The following is a 15092-nucleotide window of genomic DNA, read 5'->3' on the forward strand; positions in this document are numbered from 1 at the left end:
CATGTCTGTGCCTGTTCAGCACCACAGAGATTTGAAGAAAAAATTAATTTGTCAAATGTGAGAAAACTGCCATGTGTACCTAAATTTCCTACCCAATCAACATGGCACAGGCACACACTACAGTCTTTGTGCAACCCATGTACCCAGCATTTCCAACTTCTTCCACTTGCTCATTGACACAGGCTACTACATCTGACCACAGCAGAAATCACATGGTTTCCACACAGTCCCAGACTCCCCTTCCTGGAGGAGTTCCTGCTTTTGGCTGGGAGGCAGTAGCAGCCAGGAACATCCTAGGGAGCTCCGCTGAGGGCTAGTGCAAGATAACTGGTACTGAAAACACAAAGGTAATTTAGCCTTCCTACCTACCTCAATAAATCAAGACCTCTCTACTGATACCGCAGGGCAGCATTTTTGGCAACACTTTTCCCCTGGCCTAAAGGAAAGGCAAGGACCTGAATGTCACTGTGGAGCATACTATCAAAGAATCCAGGTATGTACTTATGTGCAGCAATGGGAATGCTACCCTGCCACAGTTGGTGTTTGCAGGTGTCTGTGGGTGTGAAGGCTACCTGGACATTGCTAGTCTTCATTCTAGCCTGGCTGGTTTTTGCTAGGAGTCTTCCCAAAGGAAGTCAAGGAGGAAACCAATTTAATTAGGCAGGTGTAGGCAGGTATAAGAATCAATCTGAATGTTTAGCTTGAGGGTGTGGGTTCAATTTTGTTAGGGACAAGACACTGAAGAGGGAGTTAGCCATCACCTTAATGTCACCTAGTAGATAATGTATGACGTCCTGTTGCCCTGAACACCTGGTCATCACACACAAGCCGCCAGAAAACTTCTCCAAAGGCTGTTCTCTAGCCCAAACCCTCCACCATCCTTTACCTGTTAAATAAAAGAAGCACTAACAGCACTGACCAGAGAGGCTGCAATCTCCTTCAGTCTCAACATCTCTCTGTGCAGCAGAGTGCAACATCAGCAAAGAATGCTACCCAGCTGATGTTTGTCTCTTCTACCGCAAGCAATACTAAACCAACAAACAACTGGGGCGGGCAGGGCACATGTGGAATAATAGCCTGAGATCTGACGCAACTTCTTAGGTGATGTTTGTTTCTCTCTGCCTATTTCACTGCTCCATTCTTGTTTAGTTGGGTTGGCTTCAGGAAAAAAAGAAACATGCACTTTGAGATCACTGAAAACTAAGAGCAATGGAGCAACTAATAGCCAGGCTGGCTTATATCTGCAACTTTTAGCAATAACCAAAGAAGATGGCTTTAATGATACCTGTTAATTTATTATCCCATGGCACTGCAGAACAAGGTAGTTGGGAGTGTTGTAGAGAGAAGAAAGAAATAAAGAAAGTGTGCCTCAGAGGCAACAGCAAGCTGTATCTCAACCTTCTGAATCAGAAGAAAAGCTTATTTCTTGCAAACACATAACCTGATAAAATGGCACTGAGGCCAACTGCAAATTCAGTGCCTGCAAGCAGCAGCGCAAACCCACTGCATCTGGCGTTCCCAGCAGCCTTGTCACGCTCTTGAAAGTGCCGTCACCAAGGTCTTTGACTCTCTGTACTGATTTGCACTCTGCCTTATCATGAGTGTTAAAGACCTTGGTGACATTACTGGACAGAGATGTAACAAGCGGAACAGAGAGGGCACCTGGCACTGCCGGCAAAATTGATTATGTTATGGTATGTGTGTGCCTGCACGTAGATTTCTCTGCTTGGGGCTTGCTGGAAGTGGCCACACAACAGCAGTGCCCACAGAGTGTGACAGCTGCATGTGCTGAACTCCCTTACACCACCACTTACCACTTATCCTGGCATCCTGGCCAAAAAAGGTGCTACATGAAGCAACATGGGACTGGTCCCTACTGATAATACCTTCCTCTCCAACAATGAGCTCTTCTCTCCTGCTCCTCCTCAAACTCCCGCACAAACAGCCCTGTTATGAGGAATTATCTCCCACCTTATCAATAAGTGCCTAAGATACAAAGCTTGTTGGAATGAGTGAATAGTGTGGCCTGAACAAAACCTTTATGTCCTACCTTGTCTTTAACAAAGACACTGACTTGTACATACCTGTGCAAACAACATGAGCAATCTGCCATGTTACATAAGTCCCTCATCCCCAAGGTTCAGCTCATGCCTAGGTTCAGATCAGATGACTAAGAGTCACCCCTTGAACATTAGTTTGTGAGGGCTGTTTTAGAAGGTTCAAGCAAAAGGATTTTGGGAAATGCTCTCTGAATGGATTCAGACATCAGAAGCCATATACAGACATGAATGCACTCATGACTAGCATTAGCTCCAATCTGCATGCTAACAATGAAAGATGAACTCCCTGAAAATCATCAGGGAGTAGTGGGAAGAGTGTGAGGGGAGAAGGGAACTGTAGACACTCCAACAGAACCCATGTCACACACCAAGGAGCATACAGTCTGTCCCCCTGTGGAAGCTGCAAAGTTGCACCCATCTACAGGACCAGTTCACATGGCTTCAGGCCCAAGCCAGAGTTAAAACATACAGGATATTAAAAATCTTCAGTTTTTAGCTTATCAATAATTAGCCTTTCTGCTACTGGGGAAAACACATGTATAAAGAAAGACAGTGCTTTCAGGGCCAGGTGGTGCACTTACATCTGACATCCACTCCTACTGCCTCCTTAGGTTCCCAGAGTCACTGGAGGAAATGCCCCAGAGTAAAGAGGATTTGCATCTCTCACACCTCATCGTCAACATCAACTGAGAGTTGACCTTCCTTGCACAGGAATCTAAGCACTAATAAGTATAAATACATAAGTGCTTCTAAGAGGATGCTGTTTCATGCATGCTGTCAGAGAATGAATCACACAGCCAAGGAGTGGGCAGCAGGGTCCACCAAGCTGGATGGCTTTGTAAATGAGCATGAGAAAGACAAATGGGCTTTGTTCTCCAAAAGCCTTACCAACAATGGACATTCTGTCATTCTAATGACACAGAGGCTTGATTTTTTTGATTACACATTTGAAATATAATCTGTGATGACTGAGTCTGAGGCTTGTTTTTGCAGTCAGTCCACTAGTCTTTACAGCAGACATACAGCAGACAGAAACATGAGCCTTCTGACTCTCACTTTGCAGAGTACTCCATATGCAAAGCTCTTCTTGGAATCAATTCTCCCCCTCAGACCTTCCCAGCAGCAAGAGCTTCAACTTATGGCTTTGATAGTGTTCCTGTAAATGTCCACGTCTGACATTCATTGCATGTCTCAATACAAAACACCACACCAGGATCTACTCTCATTGAAAGAGTTAACTTGCCAAAACAAATGTAAAGACAGTACTACAGAAGAGTAAAATACTACTACTCAAAGGGTAAAACCAGTAACAACGATATTTGTCTTTCTGATGGAGAAAGCTTGTTCTCAGCAAATCAAATCAAACAATTGAAGATATCCATGAAAACAGTATTCAACTTCTCCTTGGGAAATAGTAATCTTAACTCATTTTGGCTGTGTTCATTGTGTGTCCATATCTGAACAAAGGGTCCACTCTGCATCCTATCCCCTCTGAAGCTGCTGCAGATTTAGGTAAAAGCATGAAGCTGCCACTCACCAGTTCTCTGAGTAAAAAGAGAGGAGGCCTGGTGGTATGGATACTGAGCTCCTCAGCAAGGAGGAGTGTCCTTTATAACAAATACCAACTAATGGTCAGAGTCAGCAGTCCACAATATTATATGCAGATCTGATCACATCAGATTTCTGCACAGCCCTGAAGAGGAGAGAGAGGGATTAAATATCCAAGACTAAAACTTTGCACAGTCCATGTTTGTACATACATTCAGCACATACCTCCCAACCTGTCACTAATACAGATTATTCCAAGGCAACCTGGAGCAACACAGAAAATAAGTACTGAGCAACACAGAAAATAATGTGAAAACATCATCTCTGCTTTAAGTGTGCTCAGAACATATCAGACTACGTCAGATATTTTTCCTCCTGCAGGCTGCCTGAGCCATCCTCAAATGATAAGAGCTAAGAACTACTGTTGTGAAACCAAGGACAATTTTCACAAAACACTAAAATACCACCTATGTCCAAAGAGCTCTAAATGCTGCATAAAGGCTGCAGGTGAAGACCCACAGTGGCCATGCTCCTTTTTCTATTTCCCTGCCGTTTGTCTTCCTAAACGGTTCCTTTCCATCACTTCCACTAGACACATGCCACACTAACACAGCAGCCAAGACAGATAATCTTTCAGGGAAGAATATGCCAGAAAACTTTAACAAGGTTCCACATCAGAGAGACCTGGCAATAGCAAGAGATCCGCCACATTTCCTGGGAATGGACAGAGCTCTTTCACATCCCAGGTCTGCTGCAAGCTTCCCATGTGATCTCACACTAGTTACTCGTTCATCTGCACAGGACAGGAGGCCACACCATCTTCTCACACAAGCTAAAAATGGGAGGATTCTAATTTTTCATAGGAAATAGGGCTGCGAAAGCCCCCCAGACAGTTTTCCTTTGTACCCCGCCATTCAAAATCCTGACAGACAATATCAAAGCTACACTACACCAAAGAGTCACATAGGAAAAAAACAAAAAAACTCTAAAACTGAACACAAGAAAGGAAACGGATATTTTTTTGTCAGATAATAACCAGCTTTGAGTTGTAAGCTGGAGGCCAACATCAGCTTTTCCCCATCTGCATTCTTACAGCACACTTCCCTCTGGAGCTCAGGGGGTAGAACACTATTTAAGCCGTAGCTACATTGTGTTCACTGCTTTACAAAATATCAAAATAACTAGTGCTTTCAAAAAGATACACTACTTCAACTCCTTTGAGAAAACAAGCACTTTGACTAACTTCAGCACGCCCAGGATTATAGTTTCACATCCAAAACAGCTGCTATTCTTGGCATTACACACCACGCCTTTTTTTTCTACCACCAAATAAATTAAAGAGCACACAAAGCTCTGACATGAGGGAGGCTTAAGGTATCTCTGCAGGATTGGTAAAGGTTTGATAAACTGCAAGTTATAATCGCATGCATTCCTGAAATTTACACACACATGGAATTAACCAGGCCAGAAATAAATACCAGATATTGACTCTTTCTATCAGGTTGTTACCTAAGCCAGAGGAATTTCCCAATTTGCGTAGTTTTCCCAGGACCTTCTGGACATCCTTTATACTCGTATCCTGTTGGCTGTACAACAGTAACCTCCTGGCATCCGAGAACAGGCGGGAAACACTGCAGGAAAACAGAAAAACAACCAGCAGTCATCAGCTCTATGAGCCACCATCCACAGATACAGTTGTACTTACCAATTCCAAACTTTAATACCCTTTAGGTATGTCACTCCAGCACAAAAAACTCTTTCCTCGATGACTACCCTGTGACAATCCAAGGAGCCTGATAAAAGATGTCTGCTAACACAAGGTCAATCTAATCTACACTGGGAACATCATGCATTTGAAAGCCTTTTTAGGACCAGGATTGAGAGGGCTTCCTGCTGCCTATAAACTGCTGCTTCTTAGAAGCACAGTAATTTAAGAATATCCCTGCTTCTTTCAAATGCTTCTCTGGGTTGCAGACACATTGTACTCTGCTTTAAGTCTATCTTTCCTAACAACATTAATGTAGAAAGTAAGGTAAGGTATAGAAAAGCTGGCCATAAACTGTGCTCCCTGCATCATGTTAGGCAGTAATAAGCAATAAATGTCAGTGAGTATTCCCTAAACCTGTTCAATTGCTTCCCAGTCTGTGCTGTTCAGAAGTTCATTAACCAGGGAAGAAGACACTCTGAAAAATGAGCATCTTAAAAAGCCTTACTTCTTATGGGTCAAATTCTGAGCCCAGGTAAGAGAATGGACACAGTCCTTAATCAAGCAAAGCTTTTCGTTCACCAAAAGGTTCAGATGCTTGAATTTGGGAATCCTGCACACCTACTACCTGTCTGCTGGCCCCTATGAACTTGGTAACTGAAGAATCTGGTACATCAGAGGCGGTGAAACTGCAAAACCCTCATGTAGTGTAAGATTTCACAACTGGTAGGTGACTTCCATATATCCCTTTCCCCCATGCTTCCCCAAGAACACAGATGAGGCAAAAGTAGACAGACTCACATGGAGGCATTGAAGTTTCCAACAATTCCAGGGGATTCCCCAGGAGTTGGGTAGCGGAAACATGGGTTGTTGGCATTGCAGATGATCCCCTGTATCCACGGCAAGGTTCCTGCTGAAGGCATAGCTTTATTTGGAAAGTGACCTAGAACAGAAACACAGGAGTTAGGAGACAAACACATGATACAAGCCTCTACTACACAACATTGTATTTCAAGAGCACAGTGCTAGTAGCCCTGCACTGGTTATTGCCCCAAAGTGCCTATGAAAGAGCAGAACACTAAGCCAGCACTAAGAAGGACTCTCTGTGCTGGTCTTTCAAAGCTTTTTGCCAATGTCTAAACCTTTCCACTAAAGAACTAGTGAAGTTGTAGGCCAGAGTTTACAGCCTGTTTAAGAAGAAAGCAGTAACAAACTACTCATAGCAGACCTCCACCAGTATGCCACTCGTATACTTATGAATCCCGTGCCCCACAACAACTGGGGAAGAAAGGCCTCCCTTGCATAATCCTGCACCTTACATAAGCTGTCAGGCTGTTTTTTCCAATGAGATTGCTTCCTCACCCTTACACCATACACTACACTGGAGGAAGGTTATGCCCCTTCCTCAGTATCTCAAAGCTCAAGACTTTGAGGATCAGATGCTCACTCTCCCCTCTGGTGCCCACCTTGTCTTCCCAGCATGTCTGCAATTACTCAGGGGGCTGGCTCCCTGAGTTGCTCCACAGCCCAAATGGAAGTACCAAAGCCCAAGAAAGGAGTAGTATCAAAGATCTTAAATCACAGCAATGCTGATTAGTGTGGGTGGCTGGAGGAAGATGGGAATCTTACCAGCCCTCCCTGGAGAAAGCCAAGGACTCTGTGCAAGAGAAAGGTTAAGGAAAAGAAGGCTTATAGTTTCAGTGCTCAGGGAACTCTTGCTCCTAGTTCTCTGTTTAAAATAGTAGAGTTATTTACCTGATCTGTCTGACTTTTGTTTCATTTTGATTTTTGATCCTCTTGGCTGAGGGGCTTGGGGAGAAAGTGGGAAGGCAGAAAGAAGAAAAATGCTAAGACTTTCAGATTCTTCTTATAAGATGTCCCAGAGAATCACCTTCTCTGTCCTCCATCCCTTTCATTTTACATTCTAAGTAACTCCAAGAAAATGTTCAGAGCAATGTAGAAAGAGGAACGAGTTTATGGTAACTTTTCACACACAGTGATGCATGTAACACCAGTTTCTCCAAGAGTAAAGCAGTAATCTGTTGGTTTTAAATCAGATGAGATACACAGAACAGTGCAACAGCACATAATTTTCAATTACATTGCTGCAAACATTTAGCTTTGCAGAAGAGATTAGTTACTTCTAGTCAGATTCTCTCCCTCCCACTGCCAAAAAAAGTGCATTTTGAATACCTTCAAGGATCACAGGAAAAGAAAAGTTCTACACAACACAAGACAGTACTCTGGCCCAATAGCAATCTAGTATGTCTTCTCTGACTGGTCTGGTAAAAGCCACATAACTATCACTTCAAAGTTAATTGTTCTTCCATGTTTTAAGAGAAAACTTCCTCACACTAAGCCAAGCTACTAGAAACAAGAAATCCTGACAACAGCCTAATCCTTGGTTTTTCCTCAAACAGAGAAAGACAACTGAAAATTTTACTTGTTGAAAAAGACTACCATTCAAATACTGAGGCTATGTGGAGGCTACAGAGCACTTGCACATGGCTCTGGTACTGCTATCACCAGGCATTACCTACCAGTGATTTCATAACAGCATATAACACTGCCACTACAGATAACAATCCTACTTCCCTTAAGGCATCCACAGGGTTGCCAAAGAGTTCACCATCAACCCAAAAGCTTTCTTTCTATCTCTACTCACAGTTCAGCAAAAACTGCTTCACTTCACAAGGCATTCACATCTGTCAGCATAAATGAACATTCAGTGAAACCAATCCAGACAACACGGTTTAGAAACCTATTCACAGAAGCTCTTCAAAAAAATAAGAGGAATTAGCCAAAGAAGTGAATTAAAAGTTACCAGATGCCCTGTGCTCTATATCTGCTGAAGACAATGTAAGAAGGTGGACAAAGCAATGAAAGTCAACATAAACGTGAAGGGAAAAAGATTGCAGGTGAAAGATTCAAAACTATGCTTATGACACCATGATGCCAGAGAAAACATTTTACAAGAAAGCTACTGACTAGCAAGATCAAGCCAAGTAGTTCTACAAAATCACAGCTCTTGCTAGGTATGATTTTATATACAGCCTTGCCATACCCAAAATTAATTACTACTGAGGTTGCTAGTTATTTATAAAAGCTGAGTAGAGTGCTTATTGCTTCTCTTTAGCTTCATGTCTATATTACAGGTATCTGTCCTAATGTCACCATAACATTCAGTCAGAAGAGGCAGTTCAAATTCTATGTAAAGTATGAGATTTAACTTAGAGAAGCTTCAACTACGCTGTCAAGTGCTGAAAAATGCGAGTTAGGCAGTACATGGGATCAGCAGAGTCCAAAGTATAATGGCAAACTGCAAACACTAACACCTCAGCTTTAGAAGACACCAGCTTGAACACCCAGCAAACAGCACAAAATGCCCCAGCCATTGCAAAGACAGGATAAGTGCTGTAAAAGGGAGTTTTTCCCTTATTTTAAGAGAGAAACACTTCAGAGGGCCCTTCAGAAACATGTTTTGCTGACCCTTAAACCTTACCTTGCAGTAATCAGACTAAGGAAAGATAAACAAAGAGTTCTTCCACAATCAGTTAATTGCAGTATGAAGCTGTCACCAAACACAGTAAAACAATATCATGCTGCTAATAAACAAGTCATGTTTCCTAAATCAAATGGCAACCAAAGAAGCCTATAAATAGTCATTTATAAAGAACAAGCTTCCTTTGAAAGAAAAGAAGAAATATGTCCATTTAGGGTGCATAGAGAAAAGTAAAATTGCTTTTTGTCAGCAGTGTATGACTGCTGAATCTACTAAATGCAGAGCTGACACTGTAATCCTTTGAAGGAATGGAATTGCTCTTGTGCTCCTTAACGTGATACATTAATGCACTTTACTACCTGGAAACAAGATTGCTTTCTTAGAGATCGGAACACTGCAGTCTTTTATGCTAAGTCACACACAGATCAAAAAAGAAAAATAAAACTGGGGTTCTGTTCATGTTTTTCAGATATGTCAGAGTTGTACAGCAAATTCTCAGGTAATATAAATGCAAAATGAGAAACAGCAAGAAAAAGAGCAGCAACATACAGTCCTGGATCAACATCATCAATTAACTGCAGCTCCCAAGGTGGAAGCAAAGGAGCTAAGAAGCCTTTCTGCAGATTTCTGACTGGAGTAGGGAACCACTGCTCTTTGCATCTTGCCAGCTGCATTATTACGTTCTAACCATGAAACAACAACCATTCTGGGTGCAGCTGCTGTTTGATACTTACATTCATGCTGCTCATAGGGCGGATATGAAAGTCTTACAGAGATCAGGATGAAGAAGATAAACAGAGGCCAGGCAACTTCGATCAGCAGCTGGAACTGGAAACAATAAAGGCAAAGTATTAAGACATCATATTCAAAATAAAGGTCAGAACAGAAGTTCTAGGACACACTTGTAAGCCAGAACAATTTTGTAAGTACTGTCTCGCTTCACTTTGCCTACGCATTCCAAGATCAAGAAGTTTGTTCCTCCAGCTACAGAGGATAATCTGCAAAGAATTACAATTTTTTTTAATTGATATATGCCAGTTATTCAACAAAAATGGATGTGCTTAAGGGCTATTTTTGGCTTATTTTTATAGCTTTCTGTCCCCTGACTGAAAGAAACCTCACAATGAATCTTTTTCTAGCAATGAGCAGAATTTTTTTAGCCCATATTTTGAGGTACTTGGGTACTTATATCCCACTCTCACAGTAGACCATTAAGCTTCTACCCTAACACATCAGGCATGGAAACTGTGCTGATGCATGCTATGCCAACACTTTCAGTACTGGAGAAATATATTGGTATCTAGAAAGCAGAGCTACTAAGATTAGGCTCATATCTAGTTTTTGTTTTGTTCTAATTTACATTTTTTCCTGAAAGTAGACAGCACCCACTGGTGCAGGTCATCTACAGAAAGGCAGTGAGTATCTGCTAAATAAATAAAGAACTCAGTTATTCAGAGGGATGAGACAAGAAGAAAAGGTCTGCTATTAAATATACAACCTTTCTTACACAAAGAACTGAAGTGCAAAAAAATTCACTGAGATGTGTCACATCCCACAGAAGCATGTGGACAAAGCAATGGACTCCAGCCTAGAGCTTCAGAGACACAAGCTGAAGTTTCCCAGACTTGAGCTTCACTAGTCACACCCCTACTTTCCCACTCCAGAATGACTGCCCAAACATGTATTTTCAGTAAGCTCTGTGACAAGGGAAACCTGAAAGCTTTTTATGCTGCTACTTTGGGTGTTTCTCATCTATTACTAGTAGGAGAACAGAGTGTTTTCTTGGTCAAATGAAAAAAAAAATAAAAAATCTTTTCCACTTCTTTCCTGAAAGACTCAGTCTTTTCTAATAAGAGGTCTAGATCATTCCCCTTAAAAGCCAAGAGCGCAAGACCTGCAATCCAGCAGGAGACAGAATCCTCATCCACAAACATGTTTTTCCATGTTCCAACATTAACAGCTAAAATTGGACTCTTAAACTCAGCACAAGGCACTCCATGCAAGCTTTGAGGTGAGAGACTTCTTTCTAGGTAAGTACTGTACCTCAAAATAAACTCACACTGTACGGGCATTAAAACAAAGGCCACTTGATCCAGCAGAGGAAATTATGTAGGATAGCTTTTCACAGATACCCTTCATAGCTGATATCAAATAGCAAATAGCACCCCTATCTAAAAGGTATAAAAATTAAGCATCAGTCTCCCAGGCACTCCTGGTAACAGTGCCAGGCTCTGCAAGATAATTTTGGGATACTGGCTCCTAGTTTAGCTCAGCTGGTTAGAGCATGGTGTGAATAACACCAAGGTAGCCAACATAATCCCCACATGCACCACTCACTTCGGAGCTAGGCTTGATGATCCTTGTGGGTGCCTTCCATCTCAGAATATTCTGTCATCTGTTATTGTCATGTACACACTGTACAACTGCTGGGTAAGAAACTCCACCAAAACCACACTAACAGAGGTGCCAGGAAGACACCTCAGTATTTTTGGTCTCTTATTACAATAAAAAATCTAGTGGCAGTACATACTCAGCCATTAATATTGGCAGCCTGCTTCCATCTGCATTAAACAGTGCTCTGGCTCCCAGAGATCGAAGTTGTTTAGACCTAGGACACTGACAACTTGTCTACTCCTGTTTTCAGGATACTATTGTAAGTGGCAGCCAGGATGGCATGGCAGGACTTTTCATCCACTTGACATAAAAGCGGCTATGAAACAAGGACAAGTGCATTCTATGAAACCAGGACAAGTCCATTCCATCTTGTAGCATCAATGGTCATGTTCTAGCATGTGTCACAGCCCTCTGCCACCCTGGCTGCATGCAAGCAGCATGCACTCCAAGCAACTGCTGCTACACTGTTTGGGGAAGAGAAACTGGCCTTGTTGAGGCTTCCTGGGGTGACCAGTGTGGACAGACAGCCTGTCACAGCCTGCAACTGCTACAGAACTGACGAGAAAACACTGCCCTTGAGCTCAATCCATAGCTTCTTCAGAGAAATATCAGCCCCACCACACTGAGGTGGACAGCAGTGCCCAAACAGCCCTGTTGCTGAAGGGGGAACAAGCCACCTGCACACACAGCTCCTCTTCTGTGCACCTGGTTACACAGTCAAAAAGGTAGCCTGTGCATGTAGGCTGCATGCACAACATACCTAACTTGGCACATCAACAGACTCAGGGAGGATAGAAAAAGGAGGGATGCAGCTCAGGCTGATCAAGCTGCACCTTTTCAGCTGAAGGCAGGCATCATGGCAGGCACCAAAATATTCACTGTGAGGGACAGCTGGCAAGGGCTGCACCAGAGGCTTGTACAGGGACAAGATCGATGTCAGCAGCACCTTAATAGAGCCTCCTCAGCAAGTCTCTTGTGTTGCTTAACAAAAAATGAGTTATCTTCCTTTGCTTCTAAAGGTCAGCAGGTTCCTTCCCTTACTGCTTCCTGACCCTGCTCTGACGGCACTTTTCATCCACTGCGGCCTTTCCAGACAAGAACATAAAGGTACTAAAAGAGAACATACCTCACTGAGTTTCATTCTAAGTAGATATCGAAAAATCAAGTCTTCTCTGCCACTTTTGTGCTGCAACGACCAGCCTGGTAAATAATGAAATGAATCTTCAAGCACCCAAACCCTCACCTACCCACTTGGAGTTGAAGAAGGAACATCCCATTTTCACACAGCAGGTGAATTCAACTGAGAACAAATTTGTCCTAATTTTACCAAGGTTAATCCCTAAAGCATGCTGAATTTATACCACTTGCCCGATTCAGGATGCCATCAAACACTGAGCTCTGCATTGTGTCAACAGGAAATCTGTTGAGCAAGAACTAAGCAGACTGTCACCCCATCTCACTGTCAACTCCCCTTCCCACTTTTATGGCCCAGTTTCAATGCAGGGAGATACCAGAAGCTGACCAGTGTCTCCATGCAAGTTTGAGGTGTCTCTCCATTTGCAAGAAAGCAGGGAGAGAAATGTTTTTACACAGTGACCCCTGAACATGATTTTTCTTTCCTCTCTCCCCGTGTGAGCTCCTTCCCCCCACTCCAGTGCTGTTGGAAGCTATCCAGTACAAAGTAACACTTGAACTGCACACATCAGGGTGAGCTTTGAACCCAGCTTTCGCAATGCAGCCCAAACTCACAGAAGCCAACGAGGGGGGTCAGTGGGAAGCCAAGGCTAGCCCACATTTTTCATGAGAAGGGTAAGGATCAAGCTATTTCTAGGCTACACCTTCAGTAAGTACAAATAGGAGAGAGCTTTCATCAACACAACCCAACTTAAGGAAAACAGTCTCCTAACAGGAAAGAAAAGATGAAGAACTGTGCTGCCATGTTAACAGCATGGTGACAGGCTTCTCTGCCACTTCCTGTTAAGTGGGCTTCTCCTCCTGACATTTTCAGGTAAATCCCAAATAAGAACTATTAATGAGAAAACAACTGCATAACTGAGAAGCAAAAGCAAGCCATGTCTCAGGCCTTCATGAATTGACTAATAATCAGTGTAGAATAGAGATTATGAGCAGTTTCATACCCTCTGGGGTACTTGATGGGAGACCGCTACAGCAGCTGACAGAAAGTACCAAGAAATAGCTGAGCAGATCCAGAATGTTTACTGTGCTCGTCCGGCACCACCAAAGGATATGAATGCACCTCTGCTGCCCAGTAACCCTGCAGCTACCCTGACATGACATGCATGCTAAACTCAGACCTTTTCACACCTGATGCAATACTGGGGTTGTTCAGCCTGGAGGAACACTCTTTAAAAAAATACCTGAAATGAGGTTATAGCAAGATGGAGGTTGTTCTCTTCTCTCAGGGGACTAGTGAGGACATAGCCTCTAGCTGTGTCAGGGGTCAGATCAGACATCAGAAACATTTTTTTCACTGCAAGGATGGTCAAGCATTGGGACAGGTTTCCCAGAGAGGTGGTGAAGTTGATGTCCCTTGAAGTGCTCAAGAAATGACTGGACATGGCACTTAGTGCTAGAGTTTAGTTGGCATGGTGGTGTTCAGACAAAGGCTGGATTTGATGATCTTGGAAGTGTTTTCCAAACTTAATGACTATGATTCTATTATTTTCAGAAGTTCCTGACAAAAAAATACCAAGCCATCATTCTCAGTGTAAAATTCAGCTCCTCTGAAATAACCTCCTGGTTTACCTAGTTTAAACATCACTACAGATAATCCCACAACATTCTAGAATTCCCCTACTTTCTAAAGGCAGTCTGGTAATAGAAATGTAATGGAAATGGAAAATTTTCCATTACCATCTGGTAATGGAAAAGTTAGACCTCTAGTAGCAAGATAGGAAGAGTGTTTTTAGCTCTTAGGGACTAGGTTACATGGGCAAAAGCTGAGAAGAGTCAACCTTAAGGAATCACAGCCATTTTTCTAAACTATGAGGCTATTCACAAGGCCAGGATGTGACCCCCATCCAGAGAGCAGACAGCCTCACTCCTTACAGCTGACACAGTCCATGTGTGGACTCTGGTGGGCAGTCCTGTCCTGGGAGATCAAGATCCATGAAAGGCAAAAACATGCAAAGCAAAAATTTTTTCATCATTGACAGTTCTGTTTATATACAGGAAAAGACAAAGACACCGTGAGCCCCTTTTGTCTGTTTTATTTAAGAATGACTAATTGCAGCTCTGAATTCACTGGACCCAAATCCTGTAACAAGGCTCAGACACTTGAGTGAAGACTTCAGGGACTGTGACCATTACTACTGGTGAATATGATAGCCTTTCTTCCCTTGTGACACAGTTCTAAAACAACCCAACCCAACCAGCTGGCAAGCATCCTGACATTTGCAGGGTTCAAAAAGCTTATCGGAGACCACTTTCCACTCGCCACTTCAGTAACTCATGTTCCTTTCACATTCCCTGCTGATACCTCCTCAAGGTCAGATCTAACAGGCCAGATCCTCTGAACAAGCCTTGGCACAAATCATGCTCTTGTCCAATACAGGTATGCCCTAAACCCCTAGAAGTTCAATACCATGTTTTCTCAGACTTCTAGCTATTTGCAAGTGGTATGGCATCCTATGAAGTCTCAATCTAAAGGCAAAAGAATTTTAAGAACATCATACTGGATCCACACTCCTGTCTGTGCCCTTTTTATCATAAAGGGAAACTCTTCTTACATATTGTCTATTCTTAACGGGTAAATTTCCACACTGTTAACATATGGTGAGGACAGAATTTTAGCCACTCAGAACACACCTTGGCAGAAGAACATCAGTTGTGGGTTTATCCTCATGCTGTTACAAGAATATGT

The 15092-nt window shown here is 42.8% G+C and overlaps 1 protein-coding gene across 4 annotated transcripts in view; it reads right to left on the reverse strand.

The window, feature by feature from the left end:
- Positions 1-15092, reverse strand: part of ABCA1 (ATP binding cassette subfamily A member 1) — a 92469-nt gene that overhangs the window by 61766 nt on the left and 15611 nt on the right. For all 4 annotated transcript variants that reach the window (XM_005530933.3, XM_088054538.1, XM_014259655.2 and 1 more), the window contains 3 exons: positions 9550-9643; positions 6115-6256; positions 5118-5239 (listed from right to left, as the gene is read on the reverse strand). In XM_005530933.3, coding sequence (XP_005530990.1) covers positions 5118-5239; positions 6115-6256; positions 9550-9643 — 358 coding nt within the window. The remainder of the gene's footprint in view (positions 1-5117; positions 5240-6114; positions 6257-9549; positions 9644-15092) is intronic.

This window comes from Pseudopodoces humilis, chromosome 4 (genome assembly GCF_049639895.1).
Source record: "Pseudopodoces humilis isolate 2021_Gansu_Grassland_sample_001 chromosome 4, ASM4963989v1, whole genome shotgun sequence".
Classification (NCBI taxonomy): Eukaryota; Metazoa; Chordata; class Aves; order Passeriformes; family Paridae; genus Pseudopodoces; species Pseudopodoces humilis.